At 43.0% G+C, this 21,956-nt stretch overlaps 2 protein-coding genes across 9 annotated transcripts in view; one reads left to right on the top strand and one right to left on the bottom strand.

Annotated features, from left to right (window-relative positions):
* lpp (LIM domain containing preferred translocation partner in lipoma) overlaps positions 1–21,956 on the top strand; it is a 69,033-nt gene that overhangs the window by 1,109 nt on the left and 45,968 nt on the right. For 2 of the 6 annotated variants that reach the window (XM_061297121.1, XM_061297118.1), the window contains exons 2-4: positions 13,199–13,315; positions 14,790–15,054; positions 18,782–18,907. The gene's annotated coding sequence lies outside the window, so the exon portion shown is untranslated. The other 4 variants (XM_061297120.1, XM_061297117.1, XM_061297119.1 and 1 more) reach the window with 3 other exon arrangements.
* Positions 133–5,695, bottom strand: bcl6aa (BCL6A transcription repressor a). Of its 3 annotated transcripts, none has more exons than XM_061297092.1 (9): positions 5,647–5,695; positions 4,070–4,241; positions 3,774–3,995; positions 2,617–3,552; positions 1,775–1,953; positions 1,513–1,680; positions 1,259–1,428; positions 988–1,125; positions 133–917 (listed from the first exon to the last, which is right to left on the bottom strand). In XM_061297092.1, the coding sequence occupies exons 1-9, from the start codon at positions 5,675–5,677 to the stop codon at positions 774–776; spliced, it is 2,160 nt and encodes a 719-aa protein (XP_061153076.1). In that variant the 5' UTR covers positions 5,678–5,695; the 3' UTR covers positions 133–773. The 3 variants fall into 3 exon arrangements, with proteins under 3 accessions (XP_061153076.1, XP_061153078.1, XP_061153077.1); XM_061297094.1 differs by having other exon boundaries at positions 1,259–1,389; XM_061297093.1 differs by having other exon boundaries at positions 4,070–4,238; positions 5,647–5,684.

Raw genomic sequence — 21,956 nt, 5'->3', positions numbered from 1 at the left:
CTTTTTTTTTTTAATACATTCCGTTCTTCGACAAAATAAAGCTTTATACTCGTACTTTCGAAGCATAGAAACATACATACACATACTTATTATATAGATCTGTACGTATAGAAACCATAAAGTGACTCCACGTTCACATGTAGTGGAAACCCGTTTTTTTTTTTTTTATCATTAGCGGCACATTGCCATTTTGATTTGTCCGAACACAGTGTGGCACTAGCGTCTTAAATGATTGTACACATCAAAAGGTGGTGGGGGATCGCTTTAGGTGGACGTCTCGAGTGATGCTACCAAATATTGAACACGATCCAAATTTAAAAAAAACGGAATAAATCTGCTACCTGCATTCACTGCACAAAAATCCTTGGAAAGTAAAATTGGTTCTTAAAATAAATAATTGAATGAAGCAATAACATTTTTGGCCTATGTAGAGCCCTCGAGAGCTTCTACTATTGTGCAAAATTTCAAATTGCACAGACAAAAAAAAAAAAACAACCCCATTGCACTAGTTAGTCTGTAATCGGAGTAGGCTACTCTTTTCAATGACATCGATTTTGATAACTTCTGACACCATTTTGTAGCCCGCGTGGAAACCTCAACCTACGCTACCGCCAAATAAAATCAGAATGCAACAACTCCACCTTTTGTTGTAGCGCACAATAAAAAAAAAAAAAAAGTCCACTTCAATTAGTCCCATGAACAAAGTGCGGCACGAGCGTTTTTGGATGATTGTACACGTCAAAGGGAGCTGCTCGGGTTTCAAATCCGCCGTTTTAACAGGCCTTGCTGAGGTCTGTGGGCATCGTGTCGGTAGAAATGCGGTACTGGATTTTGGTGTTGGTGATGGCGCCGTGCTTCTGCCGCAGGTGGAGACGAAGCTGACTCTTGTGGCGGAAGTGCAAGTTGCATTTCTCACACTGCAGAAGGGAAAAAAAAACGGTTACGGTTTTCGAAAGCATGGAATAAGAAAAATAAATGGGGACATACGTGGTAGGGCTTCTCGCCGGTATGTATGCGCAGGTGGCTCTTAAGGGTCTGCAGGTGGCGGAAGCGCGTTCCGCAGATCTCGCAAGGGTACGGCTTCTCGCCCGTGTGGATTAACACGTGGGCTCGGAGGTGGGCGACCTGCCGGGAGAAAAATCACAGCAAGTTAGTCAAAATGTTTTTTTTTTTGGGTCAGAAAATTAGGTTTTCAGGCATGTTGAGGCCCACCGAATTTCGATTTATTCATAAAAAAAAAAAAAAAAAAGAATCGGACCTGTACGAAGCGAGCGCCGCACGTTTCACATTTGTATGGCTTCTCTCCTGAGTGGATGCGAGTGTGAGTCTTGAGGTTGGCTGGTCGGTTGAACTGAGCACCGCAGATGTTGCAGCGATATGGCTTCTCGCCTGCAAACACAACAGGTGGTGAGCCCAAAAACAACAAATCTGAAAAACACCAATAGACTTTTGATTAACTCCTTAGTGTCATAGGGTGTGACAGCCAGGGAGGGAAAGCGAAAGTGTGCACACCCGTATGGACGGTCTTGTGGCTGGCGAGGTTGCCTTTGTAACGGAAGGCGGCCTGGCATCGGTCGCACTTGTAGGGCTTGTCGCTGTGGACCTGGAGCACGTGCTGCTTCAGAGCTTCCTCCTCTGCAAACTTGGAGTCGCACTCGTTGCAGAAGTAGGTGCCGTTTTCTGTTCGGGAGGAAGCGCCGATAAAGAATGAAACGTGTGGACCGACAAATCCAAAATAATTCATCGGTAAAAGGGAATCGTTGATCAGACCTACCACAACTGGAGTCGGAGTATTCCGAATGCATTTCGGCCATGTCCTCGCCCAGCCTTGACCGGGAGGGGCAGACCTCGGAGTGCTGGGGCGACTGGGCGCCGCACGATGAGCAGTTGAGGCGCTTGAGGTAGCGCGTTGGCTGTTGGGCCTCGCCGCTTCTCACCGAGCCATCCAGCGCACTTGAGAGGAAACGCATGAATATCAGTCGAAAAGAGCAATGGTTACGTTGGCGCGACAACATGCTAAAAGAGCCTTTATTAAACGTCACATAGTTTAGCTCACGTAGCATCTTGTCAAATGTTGACTGAGCCATTAAAGCTAAAATTGGAATTTAGCCCATTTTCCTGAAATGACACGAGAAGTGGTAAGACAAGTCCAAAAAAGCTTTTGAATTGATGTGACGTGATGATTGAGGGAACCAGGGGTTTTCCCTCAACCAAAAAAGTGTGCCGTTGCCACCATTCAAATAAGACAACAACAAAAACAACTTTTAGACCGTACAAAACAAAGAATAAAGCGTGGCAGGAATAGCAGGTCACAAAGAGAAGTCGGAAACTTCTTGAAGTCGAATTAAAGCAACCGGATTCTTCTTGGCTGTTCAACAAGCAATTGTAGTGCAATTTTTAGACCGTCGTAGTTGAAAGTTAATAACAAAGCGTGTGGATTGTTCCAATTAGAGGGACAAGTCCAACAGCCACAAAAGTAGAACTGAAGAAACCGGACTCTTTGTTTTCGAAAAGTTGAAAATCCACATTTCTATTTTTGTGGATTTACCACAATCCTGGTGACTGAGAATCGACACCAGCAACTAAAATGTCATCACCTCCAGAGCTTTTCCTCACCTGCTGATGATGTTGTTGAGTCGACTGGTCTGCGGCATGGGATGATCCTCGACGCTCTTCCTTGCGCTTTGCACCTCCAAATTGTCCCCGGCGTGGAGATACGGCTGCAGGCCGACACGCTGAGGCGAGCACAGTCCGGGGTTCCGCAGGCCAGCCTCGTCCTCCCTGGCGCTCTGGTTGAGCACGATGAATTTGTACTTCTTCCAGTTGCGGGCTTTGGGGTCCTGCGTTCCCGCCCCCGCCTGCTGCGCCCCGGCCTGCGACAGTCCGGCGTTCTTGCTACTGCTGGACTCTGTCGGGGAGTTGGGTTGGCAGTCTGACTTGAGGGGGCTCTGTGGGCTGCTCATGAGACTCTTACGCCCAGCGGAGGAGATCCCAAGAGGGTAGTGGTGATGGATCATGTCCTCCTCGCTTGGCGGGATGTGCTCTTTGTCTTTTTGAGGTTCAAGGGTCAAGACGGGGTAGACCCGCTTCCTCCCGCCCAGGCCCAGCGGTAGCCCGAGCCCCTCGTGGCTTTCCTTTTTCACCTCGTCCTCCCGCCCGAACTCCCTGGGGGCGAAGTTTGCGGCGTGCAGGATGCCGGAGGAGCCCACCGCCCGGGCGTACTCGGCCCTGCTGATGGCGGCGGCGTCGTGCGGGTGCTTGTGGTGGATCCCGCTCCGTGACAGGTCGCTGAAGGCGTTCTTAGCGTCGGTCAGCTTGCAGAGAGGGAAAGGGAATCCCGTCATGGGGAACTGCCCGTAGAGGTGGTAGTTGCCGGGGGTGGTGACGCCGTTGAGCATGCCGGAGCTGTACGCCGGCCGCGCGTCCCTGAAAGGCGCCACGCGGCCGTGCAAGGCGTCCACCATATCGTGAGGGCGGTACGCGTGGACGTCCTGGGGCAGAACCAGAGGGCTCACCAGGAATTCGTCTCTGGGGAGCTTGACGGTCGGATCGCTGCAAGAGAAGAGACGAAATGTGAAGGTGCGGTTTTCGGTTCACTTTGAATCATTTTAGAATTGGCAGCCTTTGAACTCTTTTGAAAAGATCACAAGATGGCACCAAGTCAACGCCCGGAAGTAATAAGTACTGCACTGTGAGATCCTGGAGCACAGAGAAAAACAACCGGAAAAATGCCAGGTCCACATGAAAAGACACACAAAGACTTCTTCTCCAACCTGGACTTGATGAAGCGGTGGCAGGTGTCCACCACGTGATCCATCTGCAGGTAGACGGCCGTGTTCATGATGGCCATGATCAGACTCTCCCTGAGCGCTAGCCTGGAGGTGTACATGAACTCTAGCAGGATGGCAAAGCCCTCCGGGTCCACCTTGGGGTCCAGGCTGATGGCATTGAGGTTGCACTTGTGCGAGTCGGTGAAGATGGTGTAGAAGAGCCCGCTGTGTGGAGGCAAAGACGAGAAGATCAGTCATCCTTTTTGACAGCGCCAGACACGAGTACCGTTGCTACATACCTGCAAGCCATGAGGACGGTTTTGTGCGCCCTGAACTGTTGCCTGCTGACCAGGATGGTCACGTCGGTGAGGATGTCCCGACTGCGGAGGCGGTTCAGGTTGAGCAGGACGTCGCTGGCGTGACGCGTGAACTGGATGCAGCTGTCGGCCAAGCAAGACATCCTGCCGACTTCTGGAGTGGGGGGGGGGGGGGGGGGGGGTTGGGGTACACACGCAGAAAATGCACATTTACACTTTAGTTGCATGTCAGACTTGGTTAAACTGCATTTTGAAGGAGCCATTTGCATTTCCTCTGAGTGCCGTTAGAGGGCGCAATTTAGCCGACTACGCCGGTTTGGGACATTTAAATTTTGACACCCTGTTTTTTTTTTTTTTTTTCCTCTTCTCCTCAACCGCGGCTTTGAGGGAAACGCGGGTTGACAAGAAGAGGACAACAAATTATTTAAATGAATTATAATAAGGGGAGGGGGGAAAAGTGCACGGCGTGAAAACGACTGAGCTGCGCACGGCAAAAAGTGCGTGACAAAGCGACAGTAGGCAATAAATAAACTTAATAAAAAGACGGATTTTTTTCAGGGGGTGGCAAAAATACAGATAAAACATGCACATGCACGAAAATAACATACTTTGAATTGAATTGATCAAATGCAACTTTTAAATACATTTTGACTTTTTTAAACCAAGCACAGGAGCCAATTATTAAGTGTTATACAAGTGAAAAACTGAGATTTAACAGTTTGACAGTTAAAGTAAGATGCATGCTCAATTGATGTTTTGTCGCGGCTTAAACTCAAAACTACATTTTTTTTCCTCACGCACTTTTTCCATATTTTTGGGATTCGACTTGACTGTACTTCATTCGTTTACTGTACTTTCTTATTTATTTAGCCCCAGCATGCATACAGATTTAGCTGCAAATTCAATCCCTCAAGCGTTACAACAACGCAAAAAAAAAAAAAAAAAAGCATGCAACGTGCACACGCAACCCCACTTTGCGCAAACGCAAAGAGACAAGTTGACAACTCCACCTCGGAAACGCACGCACGATACAACACTATTATGCACATTTACGCAACAATGTCACGTTGACTGCTCGCATCTCTACAATAATGCATAGCAAATACATCATTTAGTTTGACCCAAAAAAAAAACCCGAAAACATCCCAAGTTAAAGTTGGTGATGCGTGACAACCGGGAGCACCGGAGGGGGCGGCTCCGGCCCTAGCTGCAGCCGCCTGACGCGCGCATTATCTCGGCTCGAGAAGCCGCGGAGGACCGAGGGTGGTGGTGGAGGGGGTTGCGAAGCTTTTGCGGATGAAAGCCTCGGGAAGAGACTGAAGCAAGGGGAATGGGAAGGTGCGGTGAAGTGGTGAAAGGGGGAAGGAAGGTTCAGGCTTGTCGGATGTCTGACAGCCGGAGAGCCGCTGCCGCTGCTGAACAAGTACGCGCACAGACAAATTCACTCAATACGGTGACATTGGAAGGATAAATCCCCGGGAAATAATTACGAGGGAAGATGAGAGGGAGGAGAAAAGAGGGGAGGGATAATGTAAAAAATGAAATTTGTCAAAAATCACCTGGTAGCGCTTTCCTAGAAACTTCTTGCATCACCACTTCTAAGAAGCCCAGTTCTAAGAATCAGACGAGCTCAATTCTCGGAATTTGAGCCCGGGATCGTACCAACGTCTCCGGCCAGGGGGGAGAGGCCGCTCAACCCCCTCCGGCTTCAACTCCCTATTCCTTTCCTCTTCTCTTCTATATTGCCACCCCAAATCAATATTCACGTCTACCTAAAATATTAAATTGACAGGCAAGTCACTTTAATCGACTATTTTATGGTAAAATAACCAACACGGGACAAGCATGCTATCACGGACTCCCCCCGTGCAAGGTTGGTGGAGTCCAAAGTGTGTGACGTCACACGTCTCTGAGCCCCGCCCCTCCGCGGAGCTTCTGAGAAGCGGCTTGGAGTCGTCACCTCGAAGGGAGAGAGTCCACTTAAGGAGCCCGAACGTCGGCATCACCGGGGGGGTGGGGGGCGGTGTTGGTGCCCGTGGACAGCACATTTGATGCTTCTTTATATAACTTCGATTTGTTATAAGATGGTTGGTTAGTTGCGGTAGTGTTTGGAGTTCAACTCGATGCATGTTATTGTCGTCGGCTGGAGAAGCGGCAAGTGGCATACTTGTTGAATGTCCGTGAACGCGTCATCGTTGATAAAATAGTGACAGCGGAGACGCAACTTTAAAGGTGATGCGCGTTCAGAAAACTGGGAAAAAATAGTTGTGAGTCGCGGTAAGGGAGTAAATGCTTTTACTATTAAACAAGTATTTGTGAATTATTAGGAATTACTTTAGTTCTGTATACATTTACAGTATTATTTTTCATGAATTTATTATGAATATGCAAATTAAATGTTTTGTTTAAATTTTAATGGTATCCTCATTTGCTTTTATTGTATTTCAGTCCTATACTTGAAATAGACTAATACCTTTAAATATCATTGTTTATATTATTTGAGGTTCATTATAAATATTTGGGTTCTATTTTTAATTTGAAGTATTTTCTTTAGATTTTATATTGACTTTCTTATTGTATTTGATTCAAATTCATTATTTTGTACATTTCATTCAAACTTCTTTATCTGCCTTTTCATTTATTTTAGTTCATACAGTCTTATAGTTTATAATAAAGTGGTATGTATATTTTGAATTAGAATTTTAGTTGTCATTTTCTGTATTTAAATGCTTTTTAATGTGTTAAACATATATAAATGTAGAATATATATTTTAAAAAATCTTTGTTTTCTTTTAATCGACGCAACAGTACGTTGAATCGGGTTGCACGGGACAAAAGGATCAAGTGTGATAAGAACATCTAATGGAGGGTGTGTGCTGTTTATCACACAATGAATTGATTCAGTAAAAATAACATCAATTGAACTTGTTTGTGTTCAAAAGGACACCGCCAGCATCAGCGCCAAGATGTTGAGTGACAGGAACGCTTCGCGTGTAGAAAGTGGCCGTTGACTCACCGTGGAAAGTCTGTTTGTGGTGATTCCAAAACAGGGATTTCCCGTTCTTGTCGGCTCTCATGCACAGAAGCGACAATTTGTGCACTTGCAAGCCACAAAAACGCCATAACACAATGTTACTTTGATTCAGAAATACATCGCTTGCCGTAATGCACACCATCGAGAAATCGTACATTGGGATATGACATTTGAGACACCGAGAACTCGAGTGGGCTAACTCCAGCTGTCGGAGAATGATTTAAAGTTTTACGTCAGCAAGAAAAATCTGGAGGATTTAGACCTCGGCGATTTATACAGATGACTTTTTCTCAAATGATGACTTATTATTATTTTTTAATGTACACCATGCGATTTGATTAAAAAAAAACATTTTTAAAGTAAAATATATTCTAAAAATATTTGTATTTTTAAATGAATTGGATTTAAATTCATTTAAAACTTTTGTACACTTTTAAAGTAAAATATATTCTAAAAATATTTGTATTTTTAAATGAATTGGATTTAAATTCATTTAAAACATTTGGACACTTTTAAAGTAAAATATATTCTAAAAATATTTGTATTTTTAAACTTGATCTCTACACATTTCATGCCCCATCCCCCTTGTTTTGCACATTTTCGGCCTTGAAAACAATTAACGAAAGCTCTCGATCGATAGGCGCCGTTAAACGGACGTGAGCAGCCCTCCGCCGCTCATCAAGCCTCCCGACGTGACGTGACCCAAATCAACGCCGCCTGCAGTTTCCTTTTCTGTTTTAACCCATTTGTACTGTGACACTCTGCGTCGTAATGTATCTGACGTTGCTTTTCCCCCTTTGAGGAACGCCGGAGCATCCGCCCATCTGCATCCGCTGTTATCCTGCCTCCCGCAAAAAAACAAACAAACAAACAAAAAAAAATCACTGCATGTGTAAACAAACCATAAGAGAGCCGGCCGAAAAAAAAAAAAAAAAATCAAATAATTAAGAGTGCAAACAAAGAGCAGCGTCAACTTTATTTCCATCCACTCGGGGGATGTTGGAGGCGCTGCTCTCCCGGCATGCTAATGCATAATGCAGCGCAAGTGTGGCGGCATTTGCCAGATTTTCATTTGCTCAAGGATGACGACGACGCTTTCTTGCCAAGATGAGGAAAAACACTTTCAAGGGACATTTAGCATTGTTTGCTAGAAACGGACTAAAGCATTGAAACAAACCACCTTAGCAGGTGGGACAATATGTACAAAATGGCGATGAGCCTTGATGGCCTTTGACCTCTCTGATTGGCTAAAAAAATCCGCGCACGAGATAGAAGTCAAATATGTGACACGGCTTCCATCTTTGCTTGGGCAAGAGTCGGTCCGCCCATTCCACGTCGCGGAGGAATAAATGCGTAAAAAGTCCGGCCTCACTTTTTTTTTTTTTTTTTTTTTTTTTTTTTTTTTACACGGGTGGCGGGTGACAAAAGCCCGAGGCCCGGAGGTTGCCTCACTTGCAAAGTGCTTCACTTTTGTCTGAGGTTTTCGCAGCAAAATTGTGCCGACTTGAGTGTTCATTGTCAGCAAAGAGTTTTTTTTTTTTTTCTTTTTTCTGAGCGGCATGATGCAACACGGCTGTAACACCCAAACACACACGGAGATGTTGGGGCTGTTAGCGACATAGCTACTCCTCCTCTTTCTTGTTCTTTTCTTTCCAAACTCTTTTCTTATTGTTAACTTTGGCTTCTTTTTTATTTATTTTTAAAAAGCCCTGACAGGGCAACACGCATGTCCACGATCATGTTTTGTTGCATATATATATTTATATTGCCATCTCTGATGACAATGAGGATTAATTACCAGCAAAAATTAGTTCTTTTAGTTTACATAGAAATTCCCCGATGCCACATGAAAGCTTTTCTGTGTGCCCGCAGGCAACCCGCATTTTTTTTTTTTTTCCAAAGTAGCATACGTGCAGGTATGACTGCAAATCATTCTACACTCATTCATCGGAATCAATTTTATTGCTTTCTATCGTTTTTTTAAGAAATATTTTCGAACAGCCAATGTTCGAGAAGTTAGGGTGTGTTTCTCTTTTGGCACGACTTGGCTCTTATTTCAATTCTTAGGAAAAACCAAAGCGTGTAGAATCAAGACTTTTAGCACCAGGCAGGAATGTGACCTGCAAATTTGGAATTTTCCACACGGCGAGCCTCCTCGCTCGGTTGGAATGCCACCTGCAGAATAAATCTTTCAAAAGATAAACAAGCAGCGTTTATTTCTTCGAACCCCGCCCATTTTCACCAACCTTTCTCATATCTTACCTCAAGTTGGCCTATCAAGTAAATTTGCGATGGTATCTTTTTTTCATGTGCCTTCATTATCATAACGCCGTATTGTTCCCGCAGAAGGAATTATCGCATAGTACATTACTAGATTTCAATCCCACACGGGCACACCGGAGGGATTGACCAGGATCAACTCAATCCCTAAACCGCTCTCCACCGATATGATGCGTGCATATGTCCACTTGACATACTGAATCAACTAATGTAGCGATTCTCAGTGTGGTACATGACTGCGCCCTCTAGTGGTAGTACACTTTTCTAAACGGTTTCTGAATTCAAGAAGTCTTAATGTTCCAACTGTGCATAATGTAGCATTTGATTATTATTATTTTTTTTTTTTATATACATGACAGTATTTTTAAGTACAGTTCAGTTGTATTTAACTTTAAAGTTCAAAATATTTGGATTTAATCTTTTAGAACTGCTTGGTGTATTTAAGTGCAGTGTTCATGTTTATAATCAAATTAAAAGTACCTTTTAGGAATGAAAACTAGTGAGTTTTATGGTGTGTCATATTTTTTTAGGCAAGTCGCTACTTGTATTTATTCACTCATTTGACTATCAGGTGTCAGTTGTGCAGACGCTTTGCATGATCCTTACTTTTAATTTATGGCCTTTTCATATCATATTTTACTGGTATTATTATTTTAAGTTTAAGTATTATTTTAAGTTTGCATATACACACTTTTCCATATGTATTTACTCAAGCCCCCGTTTAGCCCCAGCAGAGGAAAAAAAATCAAACCTCCCCAAAAATCAATAAACCAATCAGCTTGACCGAATTGCCAACCAACTAACATGCAGATGAAGTTTGTTGGTTATGTTGATTGATTGGCCAAGCAACGAAGCATTTTTCCTCTGGAACCAGAAGAAGACATCTTACCTTTTTTTCTCTGGAGGGAGTGAGGCATGCTGGCAAATCCAATCTTCAATCTTGAATAAATCCAGAACCTTTTTTCTTGTCTTCTCCTAAATACCAAGACGTGAGACGGACAAAGCTGTCTTCAAGTCCTCCAGAAAGATGGGTGGGATGCGAAAATCCGAGATAGAGATCGTAGCTTTCACTTGCTCGGCTTTCCCGTGAATGTTACAAGCACCGATATTTTTATTATTATTATTTTTTTCCAGAAAAGAGATTAAAGTAATCTCCAATCCCATTAGGACACACTCAGACTAGCTGTGCCTTTAACATGGCAAGTGAGTGAGCGCCCAGAGATGATGAGCCATCTGCCATGGAGACACATTGTTTGATAAACACAGCCTTTATACAACAAACATTTGAGTGCATTAATCTAGCTAAACTCAGCTCAATCTGGGGAAGCAGATATTGCTCTTTATAACTTGTCCGCAGGGGGAAAGCCAAGGAGTGTTATTACATCACGCCAGATGTCGCATCTACAACCTGGGGAAGGTCACGCCCACCAAGAGGGAATTCCAAACACGATTGCGGGAGAAATATGTTGAACACGACGTCGATTAACCAAACTGATCCTTTTTTTTATTTTGCTAGCGTCGCTTTAACCGCACACTTGATGTCGAATTGACGCCCGTGCAGATAATCTCGCCCGAAGAGAAGTCATGCTACCGTCCAGTGAGGGATAATCTGACGGATGAGTGGACTAATATGGGGCCCATCCCGTTTTAAGACAAATTAGTCCAACACGTTTCCATCACCGCGGAGGGCCTAACCAAGCTGAGCCCTCGGGGGACGTTGGCGGGAAAATTCCCTGTCAGATCCATGGTCATCCCGGGATAAACGGGGCGGATTAAATTTGTGATTGGGACATTGATTTGAAAGCCAACGACAGGTCAGGAAAACTTGGTTTTTCCTTTGACGTTAACATCTGAATATTTTATACTCTGCAAAGAGAGCAAAAAAACCTTTTACCTTTTTACATCAAATCTATATGCCACTATTCACAAAAATGGGAACGCCAAGGTGTCATTTACACAAAACGGCAACATGGAGGGAGGGGCGAGCAAAAAAAAACTATTAAAGGATATCGAGCAATACCAAAAAGACTTTATAAAGAGGACAACCAAATCTATGCATCACTACCCCCCCGTTTTTACGCCATTAGAAGCTTACATGAATGACCTTAATCATCAGGCGGGCTATTTGGCTTTTTATTGGCCGAGTGCTGCAGTGGCACTGGCAGGCATCAAAAAAAAAAAAAAAGCGGGAGGGCAAGGTCGGTTGTCCCAGTATAATCCATATCATCCCGTTACACGGGCGAAGCGCTAGCTCGCTAGCTAGCCTGCTGCATTTTGTTTTTGATGTTGATAATGATGGCGGGATTACTCTGTCATCTGATGTCGTTTGAAAGGAAGGAAAGAGGAAGATTCTTTCAAAGAAGGATCAACTGGGAGATGCGCCATGTTGTGAGGTCACCGAGGCCTGATGTGTTTATTTACACCAAACTCAACTTTTGTGAGGGCCGCTAAAAAGTACAGCCAATTTGATTTTCTCTTTATTAAGAACAGTTCGGAACATTCGCGGTTCTTCAGAATGTAATGATTGGTGAGACGTCGTTGAGTAATGTCGTCTGGTTTCTTAAGTAACTTTGTACAAAGAATTGAGTCGAATTTTGAAATCGCAATTATTTATAAACATTTTAGTAGAATTTGATAAAAAAAAAATAAAAAATAAAGGGATTGCTGTGTCCAATATTTTAGTTTCGTCAAATTTCATCAACTTGAATTCTGTCAAAATTCCTTGAAAATATTTGGTTGAATTTTGAATTTTTTTTTGTAATTTTTCTTTCTTTTACAAATAACTTCCTGTGTGTAATCTATTTATTTTTAAAAAGTCACGCTCTAGATAGAATCCTGAACCCTTTGACAAATAATTTTGGATATCCAATGCAAACACTTTAATTCCGCTTCAGCAGTGTATTTTCCCACCAAAAAATAGACAAAATTCCTCACCACACAATCACTAAAAGTGCCACATTTTCCACGTGTCTGAATGTTGTTGTTTTTTCTTCATGGCGCATCAGCACAACCGATTTGGGGGCAACAATGACAAAACGAGGAGCGCTTTGAAGGTTTGCAGCATGACAATCCCGCATCCACGTTTAACTAATGCGTTAGCTCCGGGCGGGGATTGTTTGATTTACATGCTCAAACACAAGAATTAGAATTCATTAGCACAATCTAGGGTCTCCATCAAGACGCTGACTTGTTTGATGAGTGGCTTTGGGACATTGTTTTTTTTTCTCGGCGTCATTCTGCCTGCTTGCTGCCGACTTTTGTTGCTTGCTTATTAGGCGTGACTGGCCCGCTAACGTGGCTGCTGTGCTTGCAGACTAATCTGCGCTATCTACACTCTTAATTAAGGCGGCGTATGCGCTTCCCAGACACGCTTGTTGTTCCTGCTTGCCATAAAAGTCTTGTTTTTCTCAGCTTGCCACCGTTCCTTGTGAACCCCCCCCCCCCCCCCCCCCCAAAAAAAACCCCATCACTTTTCATATTACATTGATGCAAAATGTTGGTTAGCGCTGACCTGTCACTAGGCCACATAGACAGAAAAAAAAAAAACACTGAAAGTCTGACAGTCTTTTAGAAGTATTTTTTTTTTTCTAACATTTTTGTTTTGGTCTGTTTCAAAAAGCATGGGTTGATGCTATTTTGTTTGTATTTTGCATTGCTAACTTGTATCCGCATAACGACCCTGTGCAAAAAACAAAATACTTGCTCCCTAAACCTTCAGCATCCTCTGAAATCAAGAGTTTTTCTTTTCAAAGCCTTTCAGAAGCTAATATTTCTTGCCCGTTTCGTTTCTGCTGCAGAACCCGAATGCAACGTCGTTTGACTCGAGTCGTGAATCAAACGGGGCCGCCTCTGATTCCTGGAAACTGTTGATTTGGTGGAAGCCAGTGCGAGTTGAATCGTCGACGATTTGAAAGGTGAGCGTTCAATCAAACGTTGAAAGAGGAAGTGAGGGGTGCAGCTGCTGTCTTCTGCGTTTGAGGTTTAACTCATCGCAAGGGGGGGGGAAGTGGTGTCTGTGTGTGGGCAGTGTACCAACCTGCAAATCAAACAGGATATCCGTCCTGGAACAAATTGTCATCCACTACTTGTTTGTCGACTATTAATGCATTGCAGGCAGTCTACAATTATTTTAACTCACTCTTACTAGATCAATTTGAAATAAAATGATGCTTCGTTCAATTATGGCAACGATGCTATAAGGCTAACGATAGAGCGTCAAAGATATTAGACGCCAAAGCGATTCTCTCCGGCTTGTTGCTAAAATGGTGACATTGCGATAAAAAACTATCTGGAGAGAGATTTATCTGTGGCGGTGGACCCTGAAAGCGGAACCCCACTCCCGTACTTGTGTGAAATGGAAAGGCATCATCTCAAGGAAAGGCGAGACTTCAAAGCTCCCGATGTCCTCTAACGCAGCATGCTAATTGCTCCTTGATTGCGAACTTGAGTTCTTGTTCCGGGGTGTCTGTTTGAAATCGGCTTTTCTGGCACACGGGCGATGGGGCGTGACTAGCGGCTCCGTTTGGAAATTAGGAACTGAAACGTCACACGTCACAAATGAGATTAGCTCTAGCAACCTGCGGACGAGGAGGCTAAGATGCGAAAAGAGCTAAACTACTTTGGGGTTTTTTTAATCAGCGTGTTGCATCTGTGTGTGCTGTTTTTGCTTCCTGATGGGGTGAAAGGAAAAACAACAGAATCTTTGATTGCTGGCAGCACAATGCGATCAGATGCAGTCGAGCGACAAGACGATTTTGTCCGTTTCCGTGACAGAGCGACGATTCCCTTGGAAATGTTCGCTGCTGGTTTTCATAAAAGATAACATCGATATGTATTTGCATGTTTTTAGACACACGACACAATGTCAGTATTGTGAAAACACTCAACTATCACGATAAGCAGAGGGGGAAGCAGTTAGCATTTATTTGCATGAAGTCATGAACGTGCAATCGAAACAGACTTATACTTGGTAAACTGGACAACGTGCATCTAGAACAGGGGGGAAAAAAAAGTAATTTGCATGATTACATATAAGAGCCTGAAAACAGTTATTATCTATATAGGCGATAAAAATATTTCAATATATTTTTTCATTCATTTTTGTGTTCTAGAAAAGTGATGACCATGCGTGGAGGGGCAGTGCCCCTATTGCAGCAGTCACCACTGATATTAATTAAATACTTTTGCAAATAATAATAAAACCATGTAGTGAAGTGTTTAAACTGTGTATAATGCTATAATGGCTTTTAATTATCATTTTTATACGTTAATGTTACTGTATTTTAATGATGTACGTTATGATACTTAATTCGTTTTAAGTTGTATGTGTTCTTGAACATTTCCCACTGCTATAAGTAGTTTGATTCAACTTCTTTTTTTTTTTTCAAGACAAACATACTTCCACTTTAGAAAAGAGGGCGTCGGCGCTGAGCTGGCCGGGTGACGGTGCGAAGAAGCGGGGTGTCCCTGCTGGCTGTCCCCGCTGGCCTGCTGCCTTACATGGGCAAACCTCAGCTTGGAATTTCACCGCGTGACGTCACCGGCCACAAAACTCTCCCATAATTGAGGATCAAGAAGTTTGGGCTGTTTTTTTCCCCGAGGATTCTGACCGTCTTGCTATCTTTTTGATTTCCTCGAAAGCCCCAACTAAAAGGTAAACCGAACCGAGTCGAGGTTGAACCGGGCGCGGTTGCGTTGAGCTGACGCGAGAGTTTGAGGAAATGTTTGACGTGCGGTTGGCAACAGAAGCTGCTTCGTCTTTGGGGCTCTGTGTTAGCGGCGGTAAGAATGCGCGAGTGTGGCCGAGGTTCGGACGTGGATGACGGGGAGGAGGAGGGCGTGGGCACACCATGGGGCCGACGCTCCAATACTCGTTTAACTAGCATGACGAGTCGGGCCAACTCTCGGCTAACTAGTCACTAGCTAACGGGAAAAAAAAGCCAAGTGAAGTTAGGGAAAGTTTTTTTCCCCTCTCTCTTCAAACATTGGGCGTCTCTTGCTGTGTTTGCGTCTGGTTTTAGTCGAGTGGCAGGCAGCTCGTCTATACGAAGGACGAACCTTTGAGCCATTGAGAAGAAAATGTCTCGAAATGTTTCACTTTTGGGGGAGAGACAACCATAAGAGCAATGCGAGCTTGTTAGCCTGTTGGTTAGCCGTTTGAAGTAAACCCAGCTCCTTGAGTTGAAGACGCAGATTCGTCAAACTGTCACAGGGGCTTTAAATGTGATTATTATTGATTATAACCAGTTCAGGAATGACTACTTTTAGTTGTCTACTGTTAGAAAACACCAATAGGTCTATTATTATTATTTTGGAGTTTTCCCAGCATATATAGATTATACCAGTCCATAAATGGTTCTCACATTTTTTATGCTAAATTCTCCTATAGTGTTATTTTTCTTTAATCTATGTACCACTAACCTAATGAAGTATCCATAAACAACAATACAGCAGCTTTATTCCTAAAACCGTGATGTTATTGTCACCCACCGTATTTATTGTACAATTTAAATAAACATTGAATCGATGTATTCGAAAAACAAAATGATATTGGAGATTAAACGCAGAGAAAATCAGCAGGCCTTACCGAAATCCGGATAACGATCCTGATCTTTTCAATCAGGATGGTTATCTAGATTTCAGAACCAGATTTGGATACTCCAATGAAACATGATCTATGGGATCCTTAGATTGAGGATGGTCATACCTGTAGAAGATGAAACTTCCTCACAAAGTTCTTAAGTCTCAACACGACGACTCACGCAGAGCCGCCGCCGTACCCCCGTTAAAATGTGCCTGAGTGACTGCAACGAACCCACCAGGAGGGTCCGCGGCTCAAAGCGTCTTTCAACTTTAACATCATCAACACTGTCAAACATGTCCTTTTTATTTTTTAAAAGAGCGCCGCCGCATTTAATGCAGTCAGAAACGGTTCTGAGCGACGCAGATGTATGCGGTTTGATAGCGGCTGCTCTCAAGGGGCGTCGGGGCGCCGGGCGGGCGGAGGAGGTGGGCTTCATATTATTGATTTGAAATTCACACTATGCGTGTGTCCTCTTTCCTTTTAACAACTACAATCGAGCTCTTTTTCCTCTTCGTTTATTCAGACGCGGAGTCAAAGCGCATTGACGTGGTGACGATGTACGCTTCTTGATGGCCACTTGTGTAAAATCACATTGCAATTATTGTGATTTATGTGCTTTTGTCCCTATTTTTTGGATAATGCACTGCTGCAGTCTGTTTGGAAAAACTGCGTAAAAATAGTTGTTGTGGAACAGGCAGAGTATTTAAAAAAAAAATGGTTTCAGGACATTGTTAGAATGGCCTTGTGTTGAAAGGCTTTTCTTTTATTTAACCAACGTATTCATCATAACATCAGTGCTTCAAAAGTTCATCAACAAATTATATCTGACAAAATGGAGGGCGAGCAAAGTGTTTGACCGCCATTATTGTCGTCCATGCAATTGTGATAAGGAATTTATCAACCAACCAGGTACAAAGGTTTCTGTAGATATTTTTACATCCTTGCCTGTTGTAAAAGTGTAAAAAACACTGTACTGTTAAATGTAAAAGTTGCCACGCCTTTAGCGCACCTTACACATCTTTGCGTGGTTATCCCGAAAAAAAACACGCCTTAAAAATTAATGTTGGTTTGGCCACATGGTGCTGCCCCCCCAAAAAAAGTCAAATTTACAACAAGAATAATGACACATAGCAATTCCAAGAGGGACACATTTAAATAAAACGTCCCAAGGAAGTGACTCATTGACGTTTATTGAGAGGGAAGAATTAAGCGCCTTTGTTAATCAAAGTAGCAGATTGTGCGAATGTTTGAAAGAAAAAAAAAAAAAAGAGGGTCCATTTACTCTGAAGATTACATTGTAGTGATTAAAAAGGTATAATTAAAGTCTGATGACTCCCCAGGAGTGCCGCAGGGGTCAGCGGTGATGAAGGTGATATTAACAGCAGCCAAGAAGAGAATATTACTATGAGAGACAAGTCCTCTTGACTAGTCTGCCATTTTACTGGCAATTCGTAGCATGAAAGACAGAAAAGATGTAGCATAATTACATGACCGGCTGAAAAGTTATATTTTATAATTTACCCTGTTGAGCGGTTCGTCTGAATTTGCATGCGTCTATTTTGTACTTGAGATTTTAAGCGTTGTTGTTTTGGAGCTTTAACAATAGAAATATAATTTCCCCCTGGCCTCCGTTTAACACCCACCCGACAGATATGTCGCAACACGCCGCCGCGTACGCAAGCGCGGCGAGGCACGCCAAGAATGTGCGGCGGGCGACTCTTGTGAACACTGACGAGCGCTACGTGCGCCGCTATCAATCACCGCGTTGAACGTCTTGGCTTCTTTAAAGTCTCCGTGTGAAACTCAGTAGGAGATTGTAACAAGCCGATGACCTCAGGTTGAGGTCATCGATGATGTCATAACGTTGTCTCCTTCAGGATTGGACAGCGTTCAGATTTAGAAAATGGGCTCGTGATATCATTTTCCATGGATTCAACTTTTCGACATGTTTGATTTAGCAGGTTTATGAACTTTCTGGTAATCTCCCCCGGATACAAACTCGCTTTTGGAGCGTCCGCTCGCAATCATTTGTGCTGTATACGGTAAACACACGCGCATGATGTATCCTGCAACGTTGAGCAATAAAAGCCGCAGACAAATTCCTGTTACGCAAGAGCAGATTACAAGTTTCTTGGATATTAATTTTCTCTGTGAGAGAAAAAAAAAAAAAAAAAAAAGAGAGAGCCACGGCGGTGGACAGGCGGAATGCGCAAGTACAATTTAAAAGTGGGATAAACATGCTGCGAAGAAGCATTTGTTTTTTTCTGGGACACGTCTTTCATTCAAACTGGACAAACTGCCGCCCTGTAATGAAAAAACACTTTGTTGTTTTATTTACGACTGACTGCGCCATTTTCACTACCATGAGTTTGGCTGATTCGGATTTCAAACAAACAGTCGAGAAAAACGGGCACAATTTTCATGTTCATTGGTGGCATTCAATTTTTAGACTTTGCTGGATTCTAAGTTTGATTAGCATTTCAAAGTTTCTCCAAATTGTTGAGAAGAATTGTGGTGAAATTCAAGAACTCACGAAAAACAAGAAAATTGAACAGGAAGTCGGCCATTTTGTTTTGACGAAGCCCTTTTGGACATGTCAATCAAAATTGAAGGCCTTGTACTAAGCACATTAAAACCAAATAGTTTTTCATTTAAAGGCTTAAAGGCCAAGGCTTTTGGGCTCACGGCTTCCAATATTTTGATTTGTAAGCTATGCACCGCAGTACTGGCTCTCTCTTGACATTCCCAGCAAAAGTAAACCAAAAGTGACATTGCCCCTCCGTTGCTGACTTCATAGTTTCTCCATATTTGGAAATGTTTGCCTCCTTGCGATGCTCGACAGCGATCGGCAGAGAAGGGGATGTGAGTCACTTGGGCTGCACACGACTCGCTCCGCCATTCCTTTCCCTGATCCAAAGCAATCGTGAGTATCTTCTTTTCATTGATGAATAGCGTCCGAAGACTGCTGTGTGTTAAGGCGTTTAATAGTTGCCGCCAGAACACGGCAAACTCATTTCGCTACCATTTTTCTAGCTGTCCCTCCGGCCTGTTAGGATGAATGTGTGCTGACCTTTTTCCTTCCGTCCTTGCTTTCTTACTTCCATCTCGCACGTTCACACTTCAAACATCAGATGGCTCGGTGGAGAACGTGTGTGTGGGGGGGGGGGGGGGTATGGGAGTGCGATATATCGTTAAATGAGGGGGCGAGACGTTCTTATCTTGTCGGTTGGGGACGAGGAGCTTCCACATGATCCTTTGAAGCCGATCGGGCACCTGCTGCCGCTATCATGTCCGTCGAGTCGTGCCTCCAGGGCGGCAATGTCGCATTTTTTTTTAGCCGCAAGTAGGAAAAAATCGTCACGAGACAATGACAATTTGGAAAAAGACAATTTCTACATTCAAGGGTGAAAACGATTGTTTTTGAGAATCGTGTTATTCAGCTAACACTTGTTTATCCTGCTCATTTAGCTAAAATATAATTTTAAACCCCAAATGCATTTTGAATTTTTTAATCTAATTTTTACATTATATTGATTGTTTTGAACTGAAAAGCCCAAAAAGGTTAGTTTTGGGCGGAAAAACAATTGCGTCACCTTTCGTCGTCGGTGTGAGTTAATTATCACATACTTTTGACGGCCGTTCTGTTCAAATGAATTTTTACTTGGTATGTGTGTGTAACTGGTTTGGAATTCTCGTTTTTTTTTCCCTCCAGGCCAACGAGTTCATATTTTGAAAGTCGGCGGCCAAACGAAAGCATTCTCTTGAAATCGCTGCGTCAATTTTAAACTTTTAGCGAGTTTCTTTTAATTAACAGCAATTTGTCTGGAAATTCAAAATCTCCACTACATCATCCACAAACTTAATCTGGCCTCACTCGTCCTTAATTTCAAGACGTTGGCAAGTCGTCTGAAAAGAAATCTCAACAAGTCAACAAATTAATACACGATTAACGGGAGCAATTACACCGCCGCCGATCTCGCCTCAGCTCAAGCACAGATTATCTGTATGTCATTAATCACTTTAAAGGTTTTGATTACTTTCTGTTTTTCCCCGCTTAAAGTCATTGCTAGCCCTTCCCAAACAGCTATTTACCGTTGAGGCTTTTCGGGTGCCGATTTGGGATTATACGCACACGTGCCGCCATAGTGGCGTATTTCCATTTATTCCTCTTGGGCTTTAAGCACTTTTGAAGGATTTTTGGATTTACTCTGTTAACCCGCAAGCCGGTTGGGCTGATTTAATAAACTCAGAGGCTTCATGCTAGTGCTACCTGTGGCCTCTGTTTTGTGCCTTTACCCTCGTTTGTGTTGCTATTTACAAAATGCTAGTCGTCGTTGTTATGTTGCTATGTGGTCGGGCAGAGAAGATGAAATGAAATATGATCCACATGTCTTTTGGGGAGTTTTGTAATAGATGTTTTTTTTTTTTTTTGTAATTTTCTATTACCAAAATGCAACCCAATTTGGCATATATTAAAGTTTGATTGTATTTCTTATTTTTATATTTAGGAGCATGAAGTCAATCTTACAGGAACAAAAAAGTAAATAGTCTGAGGAAGTTAAAAAAATATTATTCTAATATTAAACTTGAAATAAAACCAAAGTTAGAAGAATATTTGTAATTTTTGTCAAACTTTTTTTAATTGAATATTTTTGTCACAAAGGATGCTCACGTTTTGGCTTTTTGATTCCAAAAATTGTAATTTAACATTGAGTTGTTGTTTTTTTACAGTCGCTTTGCCATGTGTCACTTAGCGTTTGCAGTCAAACTGAAAAAAAGTTCATATCAGCCAAGTCCTCTGGTGCACATTTCCACTTCCTGTCAACGAGCATTTTCAACCAGTCAAGGAAATGCTTCGTCATGAAGCCAACCGTCCCGGACAGCCCGACTCGCGCTGTGCCAAAAATGACATTTCCTGCCTCTTCCTCCCCTCTCGTTTAGCTCGGGATGCCGCTAAGTGATTAAACTGAGATTAGGCAGCCGGGCCGCTGCGGGCTAATGGGAACACACTTTGCGCTGTGTGTGACTGATACACTCTCCGATGCCAACCGCTAAACACTCTCAAATGACTGTGGCGGCCTGTTGCCAAAAGAGCGTCATTTGGAATCACCAAAATTAGACACAAATGTTCGAATGATAGAAACTGAAAAAGAATTGAACGACACGCTATAATTTCCTGTAAACAAAACAATTTTGGTCTGTTGTTTTTTTTTTTTGTACTGACTCGAAATGTGTCAACATCCGTCACCGTTTTGACACGGCAGCAAACAAAACGAGCGGTTCAGCGTCGGTGGAATTAATTGGCGTCAAGTCCTCCGTGGTTCCCGAATGCAATTACCTACTGACCCAAATCATTTTCTTGTGTGTGTGGTGCTATGTTACATCCAAGACCAAAGTCCTCACATGGTGTCTATACATCATGGCGGCGCACCGCTTTATGTCTCGTGTTAGCCGGCGCTTGTGATGTAAGGCAAGCATTTATCCTCGGAAAATGTTTCATCCGACGATTATTCTTCCACCGAACGTAAAAGTTTGATTGCACGAATGGGGTGTCTTACTCCTTTCCTCACTGGATTAAACCTGGCCTGGGGAACTCAGGCATTCTTTTGAACAAATTGTGTATGTATCTATTAAGAAGAAGCTAACGCTAAAAGCTAAAAAGTCAAATATTTCAAATATCATGAAAATGTTCCATCGCTTCATGTCGCCAAAAGCTGTCTGAAGGCATCCATTATGGAAGACTGTCTTGTCAATCTCGATTCATTTGTTTTTAGTTTGTGGCTCCTTTAGGATTAACCTCATTTTCATTCCTCTGTGGCCTAAAACAAAACAAACAAAAAGTCAGCCGAACTGAATGGAAAGCATTTCTTGGTGGCGCGTTCTGACGCCGCGTTGTTAATGCTGTCACAAGTGTGTGACAGCCGGGTGCGGAGCTTCTTCTCATGTCGCGTCTAATCGCATCTTTTAGCAGC

This window comes from Syngnathus typhle, linkage group LG14, assembly GCF_033458585.1.
Source record: "Syngnathus typhle isolate RoL2023-S1 ecotype Sweden linkage group LG14, RoL_Styp_1.0, whole genome shotgun sequence".
Lineage (NCBI taxonomy): Eukaryota > Metazoa > Chordata > Actinopteri > Syngnathiformes > Syngnathidae > Syngnathus > Syngnathus typhle.
This window is presented reverse-complemented; position numbering and strand designations above follow the sequence as displayed.

Excerpts from the sequence above, each read along its gene's own strand:
- bcl6aa (XM_061297092.1), bottom strand. The coding sequence starts at position 5,677 with ATGCAAGAAGTTTCTAGGAAAGCGCTACCAG. Across the intron at positions 1,681-1,774 it reads ATACTCCGACTCCAGTTGTG|AAAACGGCACCTACTTCTGC; the intron begins GTAGGTCTGATC and ends CCTCCCGAACAG. Across the intron at positions 918-987 it reads CCGGCGAGAAGCCCTACCAC|TGTGAGAAATGCAACTTGCA; the intron begins GTATGTCCCCAT and ends TCCCTTCTGCAG.